Source organism: Betta splendens, chromosome 10 (genome assembly GCF_900634795.4).
Source record: "Betta splendens chromosome 10, fBetSpl5.4, whole genome shotgun sequence".
Lineage (NCBI taxonomy): Eukaryota > Metazoa > Chordata > Actinopteri > Anabantiformes > Osphronemidae > Betta > Betta splendens.
In genome coordinates, this window is record NC_040890.2 from 12,389,265 (window position 1) to 12,413,691 (window position 24,427).

The window sequence follows — 24,427 nt, forward strand, 5'->3', positions numbered from 1 at the left end:
GGGGCATGGTGCCTGAGTACGTGATCAGGTTGCTTCATGCTCGCTTTAATCCTACTCCCTCAACTGTTTAACTGTCTACAAATTTTCAATTTACATTGCGATGTTGATGCCGGCTTCCAGCTTGCTCGTATAATTACTTACATCCCCGTAGCTTGTATTTCATCTCATCACTGAGCCGGGCTTGTTGCTGTTGCTCATTCATTCGCTGTGTTCAGATAGTGTTGGTTCCAGCGGCTGGAGCAGAAATGACCCACGTGATGTGAACGTTCAGGAACTGGAAATTTGAAGATAATGAACAGGTACAAACATACACACCTGCTGATGAATACAGCGCCCGCGTGTGTTCGCTCAGAGCACAGATCGTCCACTGTTGATGATCACGATCTGATTCAAAAATGTAATCGGATAAATATATAGCCTTGTATTCGTATCTGCGCTGAATTTGTGCGTGCCGACATCCATAATCAATCCTCCATAACCGAGGTAGGCTTTAATGCGGTGCACTGGATGCGGTTTGGCTGCGGACCATGCCCGTCTCCATGCGAGTCTCGGCCCCGCTCTCGTCTGGGCGAGGAGAAAATGGCAGACGGAGGACAGCTTGTCTGCTCGCCTTTCAGAATAAATAAACACAGGCGCATGTATTGTGAATGAAAGGAGCGAGCAGCAGATTGGTTTTGCTGTGCAGGGCACTCAGTGTATACCTTCCACGTACAGACTGCCCTCTTTCAGCCGCATACATAAATGCGCCTGATGCTCGGCCGCGTGCGTGGTTAAGTCCAAACCAGTGGCATTTAACAGGTTGCTGTGCGTCCGTGCTTGTTTAGGTTTGTGTGTATATAAGCGTGCATATATAAAGTTGTGTGTGTGAGGCAGTGTGCATCCACCACCAGACCCATCCTAAATGTTGCCTTGGCAACAAGCTGACTGAAGTAAATGAGTGTCCTGGCTCTGCTGAGGGATTGTGGGAAAGCAATATGCCAGTGTTCCGCCCCATTAGTTTGACGGACAGCCTGTTTGGCCTATAAGAGGTCAGCTGGCAAGGGCAGCCATATTAGTATTCCATAGGAGAGACCTCACGATTGGTTTTACTCTGGTGTCAGTCTACCTGTATGTGTTTGTGCGTGGGTGTGATTGCGAGGTGTGGGTGGAGCGGGAGGCAAAGCTTGTCCTGGCATACAACAGTGTGTGTGTGTGTGTGTGTGTGTGTGTGTGTGTGTGTGTGTGTGTGTGTGCGTGCGCGCCCTGCTTGGGGGTTGCAGGCTTCTTGCCAGGTAAGCATATCGCCAATTATCACTTCCCTGTCTCCTACTTCTCTGGCTCTCTCGTTCCCCCAGCGTCAGTCAATACAGAGCCTGTGAGGGATATGAGATAACACCTAAAACTGGTCAGCTGCCTGCTCAGCTGGCTGCAGAAGCCCAAACACTCATTCTGCTGTACCTCCCTCGCCGTGTCCATTCACCCACCTTGTCCCGTTCCTGCCTTCTTTTCTCTGAACACCTGCTTAACATTTGTCTCTTCCCATTTTGCTTACAGCCTCCTCCTTCCTCTTCACCCGTGCGACCTTTTTTACACTTTATCCGCTTCCAAATCCATTTCTCTGCGTCCGTCTCTGCTCTTCAACGCCCCGTCTCACCCCCATCTCTCTGCACGCACGTCACCATTTTACTCTGGCTTTTCCTATCTAGGTCCCATCTCCTCGTCCCTGAAAGACTGAGCTTCAGCTGCATTAAATGTTGATGTGATATTTTGTATGGTAATGAAGACTAAATAATGAATGTTGTTTTTTTATGGAAATGAGCTTGACTGTTCCTAAAGGATTTTTAGAGTCTAATAATATAAATTAAATTCATGACTAATTCATTATAATCCGCTGATGTCTGTTGGTGGCATTAGGTACAGCCAATTACTGCTGATTGTTGAGTAGTTCAGGTGCTCCATTTGCATGTGGCAGAGTCAGTGGAGTATGAACAAGTATCTTTTGACACCGCAGCGATGCTAATTTGGTTAGGGCTTTCCTTGTCTCCACTGGCTAAATGAGGCATCCGTCAATACTCAGACATCGTACTGTATACTGAGCCAGTATGAGCTTGAATTTACTATATCCAGGGGGAAATTGATTTGCTGTGGAGGATAAAATGAGGGTATTCATTAAATAAAACAAAGTCAGAAGAACATTTGAAACACACTCCACAAGTGGAAAGAGTCATATCAGGGGAATATTAAACACACGAACAATGGTAGCAGGTCTGCTTTCAGACGTTTCATTTGAATCGTGAGACTCTAATTACTGTATTAAATAGTGGCATAAAAAATTTCCACAATGGCTGGAGACTGTGGGTTCTGCATGTAATTAGTGATTTTAGAAACAATCTATATCCATTTTTTAAGGTGTGTTTTTTCCTCCAATAGCTGTCAAGGCATTTCTGGTCTGGTAACGTTTGGGCGTTTCATGAGACGTGTACTTAGATCCCTCACCCACTCCCACTGACTGCTGCCCTCAGTGGAGTTTGACATTTAACATGCGTTCCTTAACAATGATGTTGTGTGAACAGTCCATCTACTGTATAAATGGCTTCCCACTTGTACATACACCACCGCTCCTGAAACTCATCAGACAAAATCAAACAAAACCTTTTAAAATAAGGCGTTATTGTCCCCAATAGGAACCTCTGGCACCGGCTCCATGTGGCACCAGCAAATTAAATTTAGAACCGTTCCTAAATGCATCTCTTTGTTTCACAAAGCAAACTCTACTTCAATTCACCCTTTGCAGCCTGAGCAGATGGACTCGGCTGATTTAGTCGTGTAGAAGTAATAAAACATTCTGATATTTGCAGTCACAGTTCATCCTTGAGCGCTAACACACCTGCAAATGAGTGTCCGCTCGAGGGAAGCGCTGCAGCTTCGCTTGAAACGCGTCTTTCATTTGAACACCCCTCCGCTTGTGAATTCCCCATCATATTTCTGACCGCATTGAAGTGACAGAACAGTGTCTGAAACTGCTCAGTGGCATGCGGTGCTCATGCTGGGCTATTACACCGGCTCCCACAGAGCCGGAACTCACCACGGCGTAGGAGACAGCTAACATGGGCCATCTTTAGTGGATGCAGTTACAGGGACAGGACATCTCTCTGCATTAGAGAGAAGGAGACGGGAGTCATGGAGAGGCTGAATGCATGTAGGCAGATGGGTATTTATAAGCCAAGGATGCGCCTTTCTTCTCTCTGTGGACAGTCACCAGCCATGAAAATGCAGACTGTGATGCACTGCACAAGCAATCACTGGTCATTCTGCATAACCATCGTATCAGTCGGGTACCTGAAGGCAGCACGCAGCTGTTGGTGATTAGACAGAAAACATACACGGTTTGTCTGACTGTCCAACACCGAACCATGAAACCGGCTAAAGATATTTGGGATATTTTGTGTTTCACTTCTTCTTTTTGCGTGTTTCCTTATCTTCCTCTAGACTATTTTTAGTCCTCCCCCTTCCTGTTTTCCATCTCTCTGTCTTATCACGCTTGTTCTCTACTTCAGAGTTGGGCTGCTTCAAAGTTAGTGTGGTGGGTGTTTGTGTGTGCGTCACCTCCAGAAGCCTTCGCACGACCATGTACACACACAGGAAATGCTAACGCGAATACATTTGGGCATAGTAACACTTTGACGCAGATATACAGACCATCAGTATTTCACCAACACACACACACACACACACACACACACACACACACACACACACACACACACACACACACACACACACACACACACACACACACTTGCGTGGTATCTAAGTGTGCTTCTTTGCACCCTGAGGGAGGCAGCCAGTGCTCAGAGCTTGGCTTTCACACCCTCACACTTGTGCTCAGCTCACAGTGTGGCCCAGTTCAACATGGCACAGCATGACATGGCACACTAGAGCTCGGCACTGCATGCGATATGCCAACTTAGCACAACGGCGTTGAGATAACACCAGAGCCCAGCCTGGAGCCCTGCGTTTGGCGAAGCACACCACTGCAACAGCTGCTCTGTGTACAGTCAGAGGGAGATAAGAGCCACAGGCCGACACAGCGAGCGCTGACATATGGACGGGTGTTAGAGTGCTATTTTCACCAATTTCTGACAGGTCTCTTTGTGAAATAACAAACCTATCCCTTAAAGATGTTTTATTCTGGGTTAATTATGACCAGATATTAGGAACCAGTTTTCATTTGAATTAAAGCAGGGGTGTTTGAATAAGTATACATGTACAGGCTGTCAGCCCGGTCTTTGAGCAGTGACATTTACAGTCCATACTACTAATTTGTTTTGCCAGCTACACTTTTGGGGATCTTAATTGCTCCCCGGCTTAGTGTTGAGACGCGCTACAATTATGTACAGCATGCAAATGACAGAGGTGATGGACCAAAACAAACTCCTGATTGACTGCTTATAACGCCGCTAATCACAAACTGTGAACGGGATGATTAGCTAAGCAAACCAAAATGAATTAAATATTAAAACCTACCGGTGATTCATACTCTAAGACTGATTCAGTGATACATGACTCATGGTTGTGGTTTCCCCCTTTTTTACTACCTGTGCTGGGATCCTGACTCCTAGTTACAGGATAGAGAGCTGCTGGCTCAACGTTCTTGTATTTTGTGTTTGCAGTGTTTAAATGGTCTTATTACATTTTCTTTGTTTCAAGTAGTAATAGGAGTAAGTTAAAACCTGCCACTTGGGACCCTGTAGCTGCGAGTCATAACAACAAAGCTGTTGAAAATGTATCAGGGTATTAATTTTGAGAATATGCACACCATAGAGTTGCAAGGCCAAGTTTTTTATTTGCTGTACACTTGAGAGCGAGCTAGCAGTAGCTCAGTGGGTAAAACAGGCGTCTGGGGTGGTCAGGAGTTCTTTCTACATGGCGAGGTGCCTGTCTGGCAGCTGTCCAACAGCAGTTTCCCCAGGGCATCAATAAATTGAGATCGGAAGATGTGAATCAGAGTAAAGAGGGACAATCAGCTGCATTGCACAGACGCAAGTATTGTGAGAGATGCCCCCCCTGTAAATAACAAACTAGTGAGTGCAGCATCCTGCACACAGCAGGGGATGCAGGTATCTAACGTCTGAAGAAGACTTCATGAGCAGAAATACAGAGGCTGTAACACTAGATGCAAATTAATTCTGGAACGGGAAGATAAAGCTGAGATTTCTGACCCGACGAGAGCGAGATTAACCTGTGCTATAAACATGGAAAAGACGAAAGTTTGGAGGAATACGGAAATGCTCGTGACCCAAAGCGCACAGAGAGATGTGTGAAGCATGCGTGGTGCAGCGGGATGTATTTGTTTGCAGAGAACAGAGAGCTGCATCCAGACATATTAGATGGAGCATTGTGAGGCAGCAAGGCAATAATCTGAAACATCAAACTCAACCGAGGACTCGACGCAGGAATAAAATTGGCCAGATCTCAGCACGACAGCACTCACCTGCTGAGGAGGAGGCCGAAGGGAGACGACGCCAAGATAAACCAATAAGTACAAGAGAGGAAAGGACGACTTGTCAGTCAGTCAAGCTGCTAACAAGAGATTAGTTTACTGACTTCACTGTACCTTCAAGTACCTGATCCAATAAAGGTTATGCCTTTTGTCTTGTTCAAATAGCATCAAATGGAAGGGAAAATCCTGACCTTTCATCTGATAGTCATCATTTGATCTTACCTCCAAGTGCCCTCAGTGTACAACAACAAGCATAAATGAACTGGCCCTGGACGTCTGCGAGGGACTGTGTCTCTAACGGCAAGCAGTGCGATGATTCAGAATGGAACCGTAATTGGCAGAGCTGTAAAATTGCTTTTCCTGCATCATTGCCCTCCTGGAAATGAACACAGTCACGGTCTTTAGATGTGGTGGGGATCAAAGATAGATACACATTTCTGAATATTATGTAGATTTATGAAAATGTAATTAATAAAGACTAATTGACCAAAAAGTCAGAGTCAGCTGAGTCTTTAATAACACATTAAATTGAGCTATTAACTAAGGCAGTAGCCCTAAAATCCATTAAATAGACTGACATGCAGAGAGACAGATGCTTTGACTTATTGAAATAAAAAAGCAGGATTTAGGGTGTAAAATTAGCAGCCTCCAGAAGCAGTGAAATTCAGCTGTTTGGTGCTAATGCGGACATTATCCACTCCTCCAGCGCTAAGCTTTGACACCTGTAAATCTGTCTGCTGGACTTCAAACGGCAGTTTAGTCTCCCTGTGAGCAGTCAGATTGCGGGGGATTCACATATCTAGGCCAACTTTCTGAATTTCCCCTCTCCTCTCCAGTGGACGGGGCCATCCACCGCGTTGCCGGTCCGATGCTAAAAAAGGAGTGCGCCTCCCTGCACGGCTGCGAGACCGGGGAGGCCAAGATCACCTGCGGCTACGGGCTCCCAGCGAAGCGTGAGTAGTGTGTGTGTGTGTGTGTGTGTGTGTGTGTGTGTGTGTGTGTGTGTGTGTGTGTGTGTGTGTGTGTGTGTGTGTGTGTGTGTGTGTGTGTGTGTGTGTGTGTGTGTGTGCGTGCGTGTGCGTGTGAGACTTTCAGATCCTCCAGTGGGACTGAAGACAAATGGGTTAAACAGCCTGATGAATAATAGAAGAAGAGACCGAAATGATGCAGTCCTGACAATTAAATGCGAGACAGTGAGAGGGTTTCTTCTTTGTATTTGTGTTTTCCTTTTGCACTGAGATCTTAAAGCAGATCCATTTTCCCTTTCAGGCCAAACTCAGCCCTTAACAGATACTTGTCTAGGTATCCATAATAATGTCACCTACTGCCTTCCATTTATAGCAAAGCAAATGGCACTGAATTATTAAGTGGCACTCCACCGCAGTGTGTGTAATGTGATGAAGCTGAAGATTCAACATGACAGGAAAAGCTTTTCTAGGTGTTTCAGTTTAGGAGGGAAAAAAAAGTTCTCTTCTGGCTGATGTCTGAAACTCAACATGTGAGAGCGTCACCTAACTTTGCTCCTCTGAGTTCAAAACCCACGACTGGAGTTTATTAACGTCGTAGAAACAGCGGACGTTATTTAATTAAATGAATCACAGTCATCATTATTAGTGTTCTGGTCTATTTTAATGTGGCGCTGATGCAACAGTAAGTCCATCTTTGGAGCCTGGCAGAGGACAGTTTGATGTAACTGTTATGTGTTTTATCCTTATGTCTATAATGGACCAGTGTCATCATTCAGTTGCACAGACTTTAATGACAAGCCCACAACCATTCAGTCTGAATCTTCTTTCAGTCTGAGATCATAAAACGGGATGGTTAACAAATGCTCATGTTAGAGAGGCTCCATGCAGCAGGTTCTTCTCTGTCAGGTTGTTTATTCTAGTGATTCTCACCTCCACTAGTTCACACGCTGGAAGGCTTTAAACCCAGTTCACAATGAATACATTAAAAGGTCTCAAGATATGAAAGAACCCAGTGATTTCAAACCACAAGACGGATTTCTGTCTGATTTGTGTTATCTGCAGTTTATGTGTTGAGCTCTTGAAAAGTAACGGCGTCCAGATTGGGATCTATTAGTTGATTCGACTGATTCATTTCCGCTTTGTTCTGAAGGGTGGCGCCCCAGCTGTGATGGCTTAATTCAGAACGTATCATAAAACAGACTAAAAGAATCCCGCAACCAGAAATGGCTGAATTTAGGTGTGGAAACTGTGTCGATTTTACACATCAAAGTCTGTTTACAGCTCCAGGGGAGTGACGTTACTATTGCACATGTGGAAAAAAAAAAGTTGATAAAGGCTTTTGTGGCTCCAAAGGGATCTGTGCAAAATCTGATAAACTGCCTGAAGTGTGTCAGTGTCGGTTGGCTCTGAAAAGTTTAAAAATGAGAAAAGCCTTGTGGTGTGGATTTTGAAAGCCCTGACCTTACCACTTCTTCGTTTCCGCTCGAGGCTAGCAGCTTGAGGCAACGTTGTCCGTTAGTTGCGCAACACGTCCCAATCGCCGGCCCAACAGCTGGCGGGTGAGTTGCATTGTGGGTAACGCAGGTCACACGTTTTGTGTGGGGGAATGAAAAACGAGCGCTGCTTTGATCGTGTTTTTTTTTTTTCTAAACTATTCATGACGCTGCAACACTAACTCAACTGTAAATGTGTTGATATTGGTTTAATTTATTATGACAATCATGAAACTTTATGTCTGGACCTAATTGTGATATTTAGCAAATAACTGCATCATCCTAATAGTTAGTACAATATTGCAGGAGCCAGGCTTTGTACATTATCTTGGCCACCCAGGTGTGTGTGTGTGCGTATGCATGAGGCAGATTAAAGGAACGCTAAGACTGTGTGATATCTGCTTCCAGTCTTATGGAGAGTTTAGGTAAACATAGGAAGGGAATAGAAAGAAGAAGAGGGGATAAAAGTGCGGTTTGGGCAGAATGGAGAGCAGCACTACAGGCGATAGATAAGCAGGAAGGGGGAGAGTTGTGAAAATAAAATGACATAAAATAAAGGGGGGGCTGGAGACGGGGGAATTAGGAGGGGATGAGTTCTCGCGTTGTCAGTCCCTCTTTTGTGGAATCGCTTGTTTAACTTGGAGGATGCGAGCTGTAATGTGTGCGCGCGCTGACAGGAAGCTGCGGCGCGTCGGCGCGTGCCCTCAAGTGCGCGCATTGTGTGCGTTTGAGCCGGTGATTGTGCGGCTGCCTTGCCGGTGCGCCGCGACACCCTGTGCATACTGAGCGCTGTTTACTTGCCGGCGTTGCTGTACTGTACAGCGAGCGAGCGGGCGAGCGAGAGCGAGAGAGCGCTCCCCGTCACATCCGATCGCTCTCTTACCTGTAACTATCTGTCAGCGTGAGACCTGTGTGACTGACTGTCTTTCTGACTCACTACTCACTGACTGACTAACTCCGCGTGGGGGAGGGAGGGAGAGGGGGGGAGTGCAGCCTCCCCGCGTTGCATCGGTGTGTGTACGTGGCCGCAACCCAGCGTGTGGCCGCCTCTCTCCTCCCCGACAAAATATTAAGTCCCAAGAATAATTCAACGTGCGTCTGCTTCAGTGCTTAAACACTCGCAACAGGGCTTGATTACCTCTCGGCGGGAGGGGGAGGGAGGGGAGACGGCAACAACGGAGGGATAACAAAGCAGGCAGACAGCAACGAGAAGGAAGAGGGAGACATGAAAATGAAACGCGACAGGAGGAAGGCAGAGACGTTGAGAGACAGGACGGGTCTGAAAGCCAGCGCTTTGATCTTGATTTAAATGGGCTCGCCACCAGATGTGGGATTTCGAGAGCATCTGACTCACAAGTTGCCAAATGGTCCAGAGGACCTGCTGTCAGCCCTCCATGCAGAGTGTCCGTCGATGGTCCCGCAGCCACTTAGCCAGCAGCATCCCAGTACTGTAACCTAGCAACACCCGGAGCACATGGCACACTGCTGCTGCTGTTTAGCAGGAGTCGCATGCAATTTGGGATGTTGACAAACGACAGCTGGGAAATTTCATGCAGGTCATGCTTAGATTCCGATATTAACCGAAAGCTAAGGGCAGTTAAATCAGCAGTCTGTCAACTTTGAGGCACGTGAATCTAAATGAATACTTGATTCAGGCTGAAACGCTCGTCTGTTTGTTTGTGTGTGCTGTTCATTTGTGAGCCAGATGCAAGCCACAGGATCACGGTGCACGTGTGTCGCCGTGTGTTTGTGTGTTTTCGCGGTTGCCAGACAGGGGAGCGTTGTCCGGGCGACACCGGCACCCCAGAGCTCACCTGTGTACCGATAAACACAGCTGTAACCTCGCTAACCCGTTCCCCAGCTGTCCCCGGCTCCCCTAAACGCAGAGACACGCCGCCGCTGAACACCAGGGACGACGGGAGCCGTGGGCGGGACCGAAAGCAACGAGGGCGACAGATTGACGGGAGGAAAATCACTGCTTACAACTGCGTCTTACTTTGTTGATCAGTCATTTAATCAGCGCAGCGGTAAAATCCTGCAGAAGCAAGGGGCCATATTGTTCAACAGGCAGTGTCCTGTGACAACTTAATAGTTACCTGCGAATGTAATGAATGTATTTGTGTGCATATTTGTTTGTGAGCTGCAGGTTTGGGAGTTTGATCATTCGAGTTGAACATCTAGTACCTTTGCTGGAGTCAGTCAGACACAAAGTGAACAGTGAATGACACAAAGTTATGGTCAAAATTAATTACAACACACCCACTCGTATATTTCTCATAAGGGACTTTGTTATTTTAGAGTTTTTAAGCCAAAGTGTCAGCAGCACCTTATGTGAATATAATTCATAAGTGGTTGTTACGAGTTCAAGTGGTTTAAACCTGCAGTAAGTGCTCACTTACCACTTAGGGCCCATTATTCTTTTGGATTTGACGTGATGAATGTAAATCTATTAATAATATTAACAGTTAACTCCTAACATTAACCTTTTTTAACAGTAGCTTTTTGTTTCCTACCAGCTGTAAGAAACAAAACATCAGAGTTTGAAATTGATGATGGTTTAACACGGATCCTGTTAGTGTAATTACGCGTGGTGTCGGCTTGTTGTCGCCACTGTGAAGAGCGGAGCGAACGTCTGGATGGAAGTGGGAGAGGAGGTGGAAAAAGATGGAGGGACGACAAGAAAGGCCCAGATAGAGAAAGTGCTAAAGGAAACGGAGAGGTTCAAAGCGAGAGAGATATCAGTCTGTCAGAACGTGGCTGTTCCCTTCGCTTCCCTTCTCCCAGTTTCTGTTCCCTCAGTGGCCAATTATCGCTAATTAAAATCCTCGCTGCCTCTCTCCCGGACTCCCCCTCTCCCTCCCCTCCAAGACCTCCGTCTCCGCCGCGCTCGTCACCCCGTCGCTCTCTCGTGACGGTCTCGTTTCCTTTTGAAGGGATGGGTTTTTGCCGTCAACAGCCCTTCCTCTCATCCTCTTCCTCACCTTTCTACCCTCACTTCCTCTCTCCCACATTTTGTTCTTACTTCCACCCCCACTGTGTCTCGCTCTCATCCTCTTCCCGCCTTATTTTTTTCCAGTCTCGCCTCCCTCTCTGTTCCCATCATCAGCAGTGAGGTTGCCTTAGTACTGCCAAGAGACTTGACAAGGCTTTGGGCTAAAGACTGTGGCGTTCAGACTGTGATACCTTGCTAGTTAGGGAGTTTTTTCTTCTCTTGCCTCCTTTTTTTTTGACAAGGTTGTCGAGATCTTTGCTTCTTCCTGCCTCGGCGTCAGCGGCGCGATCCTTCAAGGTGTTAAAAAGCTTCGTCAAAGCCGCTGCCGCTGATGAGGAGGAGCGTGATGATGATGATGATCACAGCGGCAGCAGCCCTGGTGTTAATTCGTTCGGTTAATTCATTCGCCTTGAAGGAAAAAAGGGGATCAAAAAAAAGCCTCGGTGTTGCTTGGCTCAGGGAAAGAGAGTTGGGGAGTGGGAGTGAGAGGGAGTAAAGGACGCCTTCGCTGCTGCTCTGTGATGAAGAGAATTATGTCCGCTCCTTTTAGCATCAGCATCGCGGTTCCTCTGTTTCATCCGCTCCTGTCGTCGTGTTTAGCATAACTGCCCCTCTGTCTTTTTCACAGAAAGGTGGAAGGAGATAGAAGGAGCCATAGGGGCCTTTGCGAGACCTGAGCGTTTAGGGTTTTTTCCTGTCAAAGCCTGGACCTGGATTTAAGAGATGTGTCCGCTTGGCTGAGCACAAACTGAGGCCAAACACACAAAGGACCAGCTAGCCTTTCTCCTGCCTTCCCTTTAAAGGCAGATAAAGAAAGGCGAGAGACAGATGGAGGTATGAGAGGAGAGGGAGGGGAGGGGAGAGGATGAACGGCCGTTGAGTATGAAAAGCAGGAGCAGCGACTCGTGGCCTCCCAGGTACGAGCGCTGAGAGGCCACAGGGGCAGGACAGGGAGCGGGGCGAGGCGAGGAAGGGGGAACGCGGGAGAATCACAATAAGCAACGAAAAGGAAAAGCGTTGGAACGACGAACAAAAAGAGAAAAGCCAGGGCGGATGTCACCAGATGGCACTTAGTCAGGCTCTCTTAAGACTCATGCCAGTGTGACGCCCACTTATGAGAGACAGCGCACACACACACACACACACACACACACACACACACACACACACACACACACACACACACACACACACACACTTTTGTTTTTGCATACTGAATATTCTAGACAAATCAGGTGTGTGATGAATAGTTTGAGCACCACTCAGCTACAGGCTCCTCTGCCTCCTCCTCGTCCACCTGCCTTCCAGCTTTTCATTTACGCTGACCCTGTTTTCTTTGGTTCCGTGTTGACGTGACTTTAATAAAACGCGTAAAGCAGCATTTTCTGCGAAAGCGCCCGAACGTCACCTTTAAGAGACAAGCTTTTGTGTTATTATTAAGTTGTTGCCAGTTTGTGTTTTTGCATCTTGATGAGAGATGCGTGTCAGTGGTCTTGTTCTGATTGAAGTGAAAAGCGAGTGAAGTGAAAAAAGGAGACGAGGCTGGTGAAACGTGATAGTGTGAAAATCATATGACTGATATGTAGTTGCTTTAGAAATATGTGATTTTAATATGAGAACTTAGCTTTAGAGCATTAAATATGAATGCACCGGAGGTTTACAGATAAATAAATAAATACTGTAAATGTAACAATGTTGTCTGCATACTGTAATTAGAGATAACAAAGGAGCAAATCCTGAAATGTAACATCCAAACCTGCAGAGTTTGAACCGCACAGCTACATTACATGACATTCAGCTACAATCAGATCATTGTGATTCAGCGGCGCCTGTTATTCTTTAGAAAAGCAGTCTGCATTGTAAAAAATCAAAAGGCCTCACATCTGTTTACCGATAGGTCACGATTCCCTCCTCCGTGTGAAGGATCGACCTTTTCAGTCCCACAAAAGCGCAGAGACAGTACGTCAGTGAAAAGCACCGCCGCTAATTCCCTCCTCATTTTCATCCGCAGCGAGTTTGATGTTTATTCTCCTCAGACCATAAATTAGTGTCGCACGCTTGTAGACACGTGTGCTTGTTTGTGGAGTGACAATTTGGGAATGTTTAACTTCTAGCAGGATGATAAAATATGGCTGTGGCCGTGGATTTCTGCTCGCTATGCAGCTACTGTACCACAATCTAAGCTGCTGGTACCTGGGTAGACAGCACAAAAGTGCTTGTAGGGGGAAAACTGCTTGTGCCTGTTATGTGCACCATCAGCACGGACGAGCTGCTCTGTGACGCTTCTCTCTCATTAATCAACAAGAGTCAGAAGGAACAAACAGTACACAAAAGGGTTTAAACCAGATCTGATGAAGCGGTTGAATTTGGATTTCAAAAGAGCTTTTCATAGTTAACGCTTACTTCATGACACCTGACAGAACAAAGTAGTGCCTTCATTAACTAAATCCTAATATTTGCCGGACGATCGCGGAGGGAAATGCAGGTACATTTTCTCAAAATCGGATTAAACGTCCCCCCTTTGGATGAAAACACATTCAGCACGCACCCAAATCTTTTATGAAGGCTATTTCCAGCTGCAGCATGACAGGGCTCCTGTGCACAAAGCCAAGTCCATAAAAATGTGTTTTGTGGTGTGGAAGACCCTGTGGCCTGTGCGGTGCGCTGACCCCGGCCTCCTCTAACTCCCCTGAGATGATCTGAAATGCCCACGTTGAGCCCGGCCTCATCGCCCGACATCAGCGGACGACCTCGCCGAGGCTCGCGAGCCGACCTCTGCAGAAAGGCTGCAGAAATACTGAGACGAGAGGCTTTGCAGGATGTGCACCAGTCCCATGAAGGGAACACTTCGCCCTTTGAGACGAGCTAAAATCCTTAATTTGCTAGGAGCCTGCAGTAAAGCATCTTCATGCAGTCACATGGTTGTGTGTTTAAATCCACTGTACACACACTCCCTCGCTCTCTCTGTCAGTCACACTTTCTCCCTTTAACACTGCTCCTCGCGCACACACTCCATAACACACTTCACACATAAATCCCTCACACATACTAACATGCTCCGCTGGCTTTCCATCTCCCCATCTCGTCTCCCCTCCCCCCGCTCTCTCCCCCTACTCTGTGTTTCAGGGTAATGTGAGCCAGCAGCCGTTACACTAGGGTGGGGAGCGGGAGGAAGAGGAGGGAGGAGGGGATGTTGATGTATGGTGGAACTAAAGCAACCCTGCCGATCGATAATGTAAACAGGAGCGAAGAGAGGCGGTAAATAAGGCCGACTCCTGACAGAACTGTCTACCTCAGGTGACAGAGAGAGAGAAGGGGAGGGAGAGGAGAGGAGATGTGGGCAGGAGGAGGGTGAGGGGAATAACTAATAGGGGAACGGAGAGATGGGGGTAACGACGAGGGGCACGGTGGACGAGGGGGGTGTAACAGTAACAGGATGGAGAAAGAAGGGTGAGGAAATTATGGAAGAGGTAGAAATGAGGTGATGGAAGGATGGAGGAGAGGGTAATGGGGGTGAGAGGAGAAGCGGAATATCTGGATGAGGACAGGGTAAAGGAGGGGGAAGCCGAAGGTTAGGGAAGCGTAGATGAAGGGAGGACGCGGAACGAGCCAACAGGTGAAGAGCGGAACACGTGACGCGTGGGAGTCGGCAGCAGGAAACGGGGCACGTGTTTGTTTGCATGTTCGCCTGTGACATTTAACAGATGACGCGCAGATGACTGACCACCGGGTGACCTGCTACTGAACCGAACCAGCACCGCACGCACACGCACGCACGCACGCATACACACACACACACACACACACACACACACACACACACACACACACACATACAAACACACGCACGCATGCACACACACACACACACATACACACTCACGCATGCACGCACACACACACACACACACACACACACACACACACACACACACACACATACAAACGCACACACACACACTCGGGTCCACTGTACTCGCCTGCTGCAGTTGAGACAGAGCGGGAGCAAACACACACACACAACAACATAAACAATTACACAACGCGCAGACAAATATACTCGCAGAGATTAAATACGTGCCAAAGTGTTTTATTCTAATTACAGTCTATTCCTTTGTGTTTGCTCTCTGCTTCCTGTTCTGTCAGTGCTTCGTGCTGCCGTGGATTTTAACGACTCCCATTTGAATCTGTCTTGGCTGCTGCTTAAAGAGCTGTCCGCAGCATCCACTAAAAATACAGCTTCTACTCTCACAAAAGTGATTCATCCCGAGTCAGATGGAGAAGCTTTTAAAGGCTGCGTATGACGCCTTTCAGGCTGGACGTCTCTGTAACTTCTCATGCCTCCCTGAGAGCGAGGTGCGTTCGAGGCGCGTCGCTCAGTATGTAAATGAGATGAGCGCGTCTGACGCGGGGGAGATCGGGTCACGGAAGTCTGAATGCGCCGTTCTGGGAAAGGATCAGACTCATTAGCAACAACGTGAAAAAAGGAGGAGGTGCTCCTCTGACATAAACCTGCAGCTTCCGGTGTTTTTGTCTCCAATTTGTTAAAGACCTGAGATTGGTGATGGGAAGCGCTTTGGCCCAGTGTCTGGAATTAGCCACGAAAAATTGCAGATTGATTTTGCATTAGCGCGTTTTGTGTGGGGGGGCTGGTGAGCATCAGGCATGCAGGGGGAGCATTTGGATATTATTGTTTTTACTGCACGATCATCTTGTGGTGATATAAAAGTCGTTATCTCATTACAGCCCGTCCTCACTCCCAGAGCTCCAGAAAACGCCTCTTTGTCCCGTCTTTAGCGGTGTCATAAAGACACTAAAGGTATCGTTCCTCGTCGTTAGGGGACACACAGGCATGTCAGTCGGCTACATTATTAAAGCAGCCGTATCAATATTTGATGCCTGGAGCGCTGACATGCTATAATGGGCCAGAGGTCCGCATACTGTACAGTGGGGAGGACCATAGTGGATCAACATCGCGGATTTCTCCACAAGAGACAGAACCCTCGAGCGCAGTCTCACTCTTTTGTCCACAAATCATTAATTTGTTGCTGCATGTGCAGTAACTTGGCCTTAACTTTTAATTAGTTATGTACAGCATGGCAGCAGCACTAACAAGCAGCTGGAGGATTTCTCCCAGCAAAACTTCACTTGGATGAAGCGTCCAGGTCCAGGTTCTCTGGAAAGGTTCTGGAAGAGGCAGTGTGACCAGCAGCCATGATGTGTGACATTTTCTCCTGCTGACATTTTAATATTGGGAAGACAGAGGGAGTTGCTTTTAAGTTGAGGCCTCCCAGTGAGGCTAAATGTAAATCAGCAGAATTAAACTCCTGCCCTTGTCTATGCGGGTTCATGGACCAGAGCAGTAATTTACATTGAGTCGGTGTTGACAGCGCATTGTTGTTGGTGCCACGGAGAAAAATGTGTAGCTGGCTGATATTGTGACACTTGACATCTAATAGGCCTCCTGCCAGCGCCGCCTGAGAAGACTGCAAACAGTGTGTGTTGAAGGATTAACACTTTAGCTGGAATGAGCGCCTGCATAGATGCCGAGCCGCGATTTGGAACGAATGCGGACGGGCGCGAGGAGTCGCGTGGGAGGACGGAGTCATCAGGGTTATCGAGTGTGATCCTCCCATCACAGATTACAGCTGTTTGTCTGAATTAGCCCCGTGACACCTCGGAAGCGGTCATCACTGCTGAGGAGCTCCGGCAATAATTCGTCAATGTTGAGCTCTTGCTCACCATTGCAGTCGCATCCTAAGATTAGAATAAAAGTATCTCATCGGTTGAAGTGAATCTACTGCTGCTACACCCAACGTGAAGGAGAGGACGCCGCTCAAATGTCCTGGACCGGATTTCCACCTTCCATCCTGTACAGTAACACAAACCTTCAATAATCTAATGGCAAGGAGAAAATTAGTGTCTAATAGTTATGTCAATGTATAAACAGGCTTTGATGAAGCACTTAGGATTCCTTCTATGTGGGTTCATGCACTCAGACTAAGTGATTTCTCAGGGACTGCACTCGCCTTCATCAGTAGAGTTTGATGAAGAACTGTCATCTTATTCAGACAAGTCTCTTTCAGTCCACATCTGTGGACTCCGCAGTAGGCAGTGCTCTCATAACAGTATGTGGTGCCGTCTTTGATCCAAACACGTCTGGTCTTTGGGGGGGGGGACTCTGAGGCATCACAGAAAAGAGTTTTTGATAAGTTGCCACTGCAGCGAGGCTCCTCGTCTCCTGTTTAATGATTGCAGGAGGGCTGTAATCGGCTGAAACCGCGGCTCGAATCAAACCAGCGAAGAAAAGCTGCAGCGTCGACGGGACATTGGCACGCGCTCGCCAAAAATTCTCCTCATGCTCAGTTTATCATCAAAACCTAATAGACTGTATTTTAGATTGTAAATTGATTAAATGATCTTCCAACCGGAGCAGTGGTGGAAGTCTCCGCTCGCTGTGTGAAGCAGGGTTGTACATTACATTTTACATTTAACTCAAACACCTAATGAAGCGAAGCGGCTAAAATTAGTTTTCGAGTCAATCAGTCAACACAGTTTGAGTTGAGGTGTTAAGGCTCTCGAATTTCAAAAACCATTCTAATTATGAGCTTACTAAAATAAAAATAAATAACAATAATTGGTGCGACACCGTTGGTCCACTAGTTTTCACTTCGCAGACTTTGAAGCCACTTTAAATTGAGTGTGGCATGAGGTATTTTTAAAGTTGTGTGTGTTCGCCTACAGCACGTCCGCACCGCTCATGAATTTTAGTCACAGCTCAGGAAAAAATTCAAGGCGTTGGAAAATTGACGAATGCCACAAATGAATTCCCCCGTACGCGCCACAGATCTGTGAGTCAGATCTCAGCACGCCGTCGAGTTGAGCGGCCGGTGTGATGCAGATGAATTCCGACGCGGGGACGTCACAGTGGGCAAATGGAGGTTCACGGCGCAGGGATTCAATGAGGCCTTTTGTTCAGCGCTTTGGATTCCTGGTGTCCAGCAATCAGCGCTCACTTCGCTCGCATCATCGTCTGAAGCAGGTGCTCCCGTCCATCGCGCGTCGGCGGAGGCTGCGTGTAACACTCCGCCCTGTAGAGCTGTAGGGTGTTTACCACCGCCCGATCACCGCGCTTTAAGTCCGCTTAAACCAGGTTGTCTCCTCCCAGGAGCTTCCTCGCTTCCAGCTTTGTATCGCAAACGCTTTGTTATTAAGGAAAAATCCACTACAATGGGTTTTTTTTGGCCGCGTGAGCCCTGTTCCGCCGGCTGCGCGTAATGAGCAGATCCTGCATCGCTAACCAAATTTCCTCCATTGATTGTGGTTAGCTGGCAGAATCTCCCTGTCAATGGATACAACTACAATGATTTCCAACAACAAACGGGCCTGCAAAGAGTATTGGGAAAGTGGATGGAAAACACTTTTCATGCTTCTGTAATGAATTTCTGCTTTTGAAATAAAATCACCAAATCAGATTTCAAAAAGGCCCAAACACTATGTTAAATCTTTCTGCCTAATGGTCTCCAACCCTCTGAGGGGTGGATTAGAGAGTTTTTCTGGGCTTCTTCTGTGCTGTGCAATCTGCAGCTTGTTAACGCTGTGTGCGTGTGTGTTTGCCGCATTAATTTCTGTCTTAATATAATTAGTCATTAGATGCATATTGTTTTGAATTGTAAAATAGATCAATGTGTCCCACAAAGTTAAACCAATTCCTTATTTAAATAATATTTAGTAGATTCTTAGCACTCTTTGGCAACTGCTGCTGGGTTTCAATATGACCCTTTTTCCAAAGAGGCAGTGATGCCAGATTGGGTGGTTTTTCCTCTCAGTGGGGCCACTTTTTATTTGATGAGGTAGTTGAAAACTACTTTTGGCTTTCTGCTTCTTTTGAGGAGTTTCAGCCCATGAAAAATCAGATGTATCCTAATGAACAACCTTTCCCCTCCCGCTTTAGGACACGGTTTAGATCAGAGGTCCCCAGACTGTGAGGAGCAGGTGGAAGGAGGAGAGGCACAGTAATAGAAAGAGACGTGTGCGGGCGCTCACGCAAACAGGAAGTTACTTATTAGAGTTTGGCCCCCTCATCAACATGGTCAGCAGCTGGAGCTGTGGCTGTGACTCGCAGCACACGGAGGCAATTAAGGTGCTTTAAAATCGTTAGCACCCGATTGCAGCAATTTGTGTCAAAAATCCGACTTTTATTATGAGACGCGAGCACAATGCACATATTTTTAGATGCAGTATGGAGACGATCATTATCTGCGCTGTCCACAGCCAACAGTCATCATTAATCTACACACAAACGAAACCTAAGATTGTTTACTTTGCCTTTAAATAATCCACAGATAAATGTCTGTGCAGCCACCGGTATGCTACTAACAAAATAATATTCATAAACCTACTGTATATGAACTGAGGCAACTCTTTGAATCCGAGTCATTGTATAAAACTGTAACACAATTGACTTTAAGAAATTATCTCTTAATCAGATGTCTTAATTGTGTGTGGACTGAAACTAGGCAACCCTAGACTAATGGTAGTTGGAGTCCAGCATTAACAATCATGGATCCCAGTCGATGAACAAGAGGTTAGAGACGTTTCTGTATAAAAACATCTTCCATTTGCTACTCACAGGAAGCTGAGGGAGCCAAGAGATCTCAGGAGGCCTGCGATCGTGAACTGCTGTTTGCGTGAAGCTGCAGAGGGGTTTACATTCGTGTTTGTCAGTTCAGGACCGAGGCACGGCTCAGGACGATGACATCGTATGCGGGTCCTGGTGCTGGGTAATGGTTCGGTGCAGGACGCCACAGAGGCAGCAGCTGCTCCCAGCTAAGCTTTACTGCAGCCATTACAGTGGTGATTACTGGTGAGATACTGTGACATCAGGGCAGGCGACTGAATGAAGTAGTAGGATAAATGACCCAGAACAGCAACATAACGGATAGTTTCAGAAAATAAAATAAAACCAATAATGACCTTTAGTCACAAGATGTTGCAGATTTAATGAGACAAGATCATTTTGTAAACACAGTATGAATCATGCTACGGGCTCTGGTTGGAGTCAATGCGCACACTAAGCACAAAACTGATCTGTAGTGGAATAAAGCAGCTTCATTTACCACATAGGACTCAGTAAAGAGCCAAATGTAACGCTCATTACTAGATTAAAGGCATTGTGTTTGTGTGCAGAGGCAGTGGTCCGGGTAGGACTTATCACAGCGGCGGGATTCTTGCTGAGAGCAACACGCTGAGCCTCATCAGAATGTGTGATGGTGTCAGCGTAGGCGTGTAGAGGCTGGATAAACCGCATCTCCACTTCTCCCTGTTCCCCCACTCAGCTTCTGTTTGTGACGTTCTCTGTTTCCGACTTCTCCCTCGTTTGCTCCCCTGCCTTCAAGTCGATGCACTTCAATTAATCTACCCTTTATTTTTTCAATTAGTCCAATTGAAATATTTTTTCCAGAGACCTTTGAGGCATAAAAGCAGTCATTACCTTGACAAAGGAAATAAAGACGCAGTGTGAGTAAGTGAAGCCTTCCAACAGCAACAGGAAAACATGAAAAATACAGTACATCACGTAAAGCAATTAGAAACAGCGCCACTTTTTTTGTAATTTTAAAACCTGTCGTATTAGAAACGCAACGTGAGAGCTGCAGCGAATGCATCAGGACGATGCGTTCACTGGCAGCCCTCATGGGCTTCAGTGCTGTTCCTTAAGGTGGCTGCAGGCTTATTGGTCAGCATCAACAAACACAGGTTCAGCCTTTACTCATTAATAACGTGATGACTAATAACAAACAGGCTCCTCTATGCGTCTCAGGGCTTCCTGCTCACTTACTGTACTGACATATGTGTGCTGCATCCAAATCAGTGATAGAAGCGTCTTTATGGTGGTGCAGGTGTGCTGTTAAAATAAAACATAAAATTATATTAGTGTTCTGGATGTGGACGATGATAAAAAGAGCAGTTTGCTGCCACAGGGGGATAAAGCAGTCTTTTCTAGTTTTTGATATAAAAATTAGTAATAAAGACAAAACAAGATGTGATTTTTGTTTGTTATAGAGCAAAACATTATTTTGTGACATGTGACACAAAAAAGGCCTGTGTGTGTGTGTGTGTGTGTGTGTGTGTGTGTGTGTGTGTGTGTGTGTGTGTGTGTGTGTGTGTGTGTGTGTGTGTGTGTGTGTGTGTGTGTGTGTGTGTGTGTGTGTGTGTGTGTGTCCATCATGGGTTATTTTTTCCTGCCCGGTGGAAGCAGGTATGACTCACCTGCAGCCAGGAGGTGCCCTGATGATTGATGATTGAGAGCAGACTCTAGTTTGGGGTTTTGCTTTATAAACAACCTTCCACTTTCCATCTACATGTGACTCTAACTCTCGAAACCAACAGGTAACAACCGCTTGTTACCTGGTCAGTGAATATCCATCATGTGAATATTTTACAGTGTGTTTGAATGCTTCAGTTAAAGACAGACACACCTACAGCAGGAGGCACACGAGAAGCTTCAGGTTTTAGTAAACCATAGATGATATGCTGAATGAAGACAATGTTATTTATTATGAGGCGTCTTCAATCATACACAACATGCAGGACGGTTGTTTGACTGCAGGTTCGCTGATGTGACAGTCCGAACCGTTGTCAACATAGCTCGTTTGTACAGCAATTACAGCGAAATCACGCAAACAAAGCGTGAATGTGCCAATTAAGCATCAGACCTGTTGGAACGTCTTAATAAAATGAATCGGCATTAGAGCGATTATGTTGAGCGCGGCGTTAGTGGATAAGCTTCCGACGTGCATTAGCGACGTGTTTATCACAGAAAGTGTGCCGTGACAGCAACACACGCGCCTGGAGCCAAACGACCTCATAACTTGTATTGTTTGAGATGACGTGGCTGTTTTCATCACCGCAGAGATGTGCAGCGCATTACAAATAATACATTAAGACGTTTTATTTCAACTGAGCGTCAACTGTGTGACTAATGTCTCTTATTAATTTTGTTAAAAGAGTTCATATATTTCATCTTAGTTCATATTAAGCTCTGAATAAATGGAGAGTTTGACTGGTGGTATTGTTGGTGTCAGGACATGCTTCATCTTGGCTCTCGCTCTGGTTCTCCCTGCAGATGTGATCCACACGGTGGGTCCAATCGCACAGGGAGGAGTGGGGGAGCAGGAGAGGGCGGCTCTGAGGTCCTGCTACAGGAACAGCCTGAAGACGGCCACTGACCACGCGGCGCGTTCCGTGGTGAGAGCACAACACCGGGGCACGGGGAAACCAGTAAAACCAGTGGGGAACAATGCATTGTTTTCATGAAGCGGAACAAAGTGATAAAACAAAAACACAACTCCAGACATGGGCTGGTGATTTATTCATCCCGTCCAACCGTACTTCAGGCCCACATCAAGGCTGTGGCTCGTAGCGAGTCCTGTAGGCGTTCTGTTATTTCCGTTTATTGAGTTCGCTTTGAGCTCAAGGTGAGACGTGTCTGTTCTCTCTCCGAGTTGCCGGCGCTACAAGGCGCTTAAACGGGGTGGATCTGGATGAGCGGGAGCGTCCTGGCATCCGCAGCATCTGCCAGATTTGATTTGGTTTGAAGTTCACCGGCTGCTTTTCTCTGAGCCGGAGACGCGCGCTGAACCTGCCTGACCTGCATCTTTAAGACTTACAGCTGAAACATGAGGGGTTTCTATGACGTGCGGCTCCAGGTTCTGTTACTGTTAAACCGTTCTGTTAGAATGGGAGCAGCAGGTGATGCATTAATACACTCTGTTTTTGTTGCCTAATTGATAAAAGCCTCCTAAAATACTGATGACTCTCCTGTGGCCGAACCAGCGCAGCCTTAAGTTACTGTTAATGCAAACAGGACGTTTACTGCTGCTGATTAGCACAATTTGACATTTTTCAGGCCTATATCTTAAAACAGTCACGTGCCTGCGTACCTGATTTATTAATGGCTTTGCTTATTGATTATCGGACTGTCCATACAGGTCGCAAACCGACACTTTTGTAAATCAATGTTAATACAACTGATGGAGGCCAAGCTCCACTTTTTTTACTGCGATGTATTTGAGGGATAGTAACACAAACGGGTTTAAAAGGACTGGAGCTCTGAGTCATGCTGTTTAATGAATCCAGCCGAAGCCGCATATTAGTGTATGGGAATAACTCTAGATGTTTTAAGAAGTGGCCCTGGTCCATGTAAAAACACTTTAAGGATCCAGCAGTGCTTTCAGTGGGCTCATGCGAGGCCCGTCCTGCGTTTGGGGTTTCAATAGTGAAATCAGTATTGACGAGAAGACAAAAGGAGAGCAGCAACAAAGGCTCCCTGAAGTATCTGAACGGGGGACGTTGATTTTCATGGTCAGCATAATAACCCCTAACAGAATCATTCGAGACATAAAAACTATTCTTTATAAGCATTCCGCCGCTGAAACACAGGTGGCTTTTATTGCAGAGTGGCCACAATGAGCTGTTAGATGAAAATCTGCCAGCGACAACATTTTACGGTCGTTTTTTTTTTGTTTGTTTGTTTTTTTAAAATGTCGCTCGCGTAAACAGTCCCCGTTTAGTCGCCCTGTTGCTCACAGCGTGATGGGAAGGAGTCCAGGTCCTCGCCGCGAGTGCTCGTCCCACATGGGGATCCGTTTCATTGTGCTGAAATCTGGTTGTTTTCCTTCTACAGACACGCGTCGTTTGAGTCGCATTGTTAAAGCACATCTGTTGAATCCTGCACATTATAGACTCACTGTTTTAGTTAAAACTACAGCGTGCGTGGGATTGTCTCCTCCGTGGCGCCCGCTGCACCCACCTGGGTAATTACTTCCATCATGCTTGGTAAACGGCCCCACACTCGCCGACGCAAGATGATGGACAGTGTGGTATTTAAATAGGTGTGAAAGTCAGAGCGGCTGCGATGACAACAACCAGGAGAGCGGCGTCATCCGGGCCCACGGAGGGTGTGATGTGTGTCCGCTGTGCGATCGGCAGCAGATTGTAACCGCTTTGTTTGTGATCTTCTCTCCGCAGGCCTTCCCCTGCATCTCCACCGGCATCTACGGTCAGTGTGTGTGTGTGTGTGTGTGTGTGTGTGTGTGTGTGTGTGTGTGTGTGTGTGTGTCTGTGTGTGTGTCTGTGTGTGTGTGTCTGTGTGTGTGTGTGTCTGTGTGTGTGTGTGTCTGTGTGTCTGTGTGTGTCTGTGTGTCTGTGTGTGTCTGTGTGTGTGTGTCTGTGTCTCTGTGTGTGCGTTTGCTCAGCAGCTGGAGACGACGTGTCGCTCAGCGCCCTGCGAGCGGTTGGATGCGCTCGGCGTCGCGTTTCCTCCATCGGCGGCTCCGTTTAAACCCGGTGCTTAGCCGCCCGGTGTCATTATCTCCTGCGGCCCAGAGGCAGTTCTCAGATTATGTCCTTGGATTAAGGCTGGAGATTAAGATAGATTAGGCCGGAGATTGTGTCAGATTGATTGTAATCCCACTTCACACTAGCAGGAAGG

At 46.8% G+C, this 24,427-nt stretch overlaps 1 protein-coding gene across 10 annotated transcripts in view; it reads left to right on the plus strand.

Moving 5' to 3' along the window:
* Positions 1-24,427, plus strand: part of macrod1 (mono-ADP ribosylhydrolase 1) — a 95,862-nt gene that overhangs the window by 53,440 nt on the left and 17,995 nt on the right. For 8 of the 10 annotated variants that reach the window (XM_029165228.2, XM_029165229.3, XM_029165227.3 and 5 more), the window contains 3 exons: positions 6,319-6,435; positions 22,061-22,182; positions 23,965-23,995. In XM_029165228.2, coding sequence (XP_029021061.1) covers positions 6,319-6,435; positions 22,061-22,182; positions 23,965-23,995 — 270 coding nt within the window. The remainder of the gene's footprint in view (positions 1-6,318; positions 6,436-22,060; positions 22,183-23,964; positions 23,996-24,427) is intronic. The other 2 variants (XM_055512264.1, XM_055512265.1) reach the window with 1 other exon arrangement.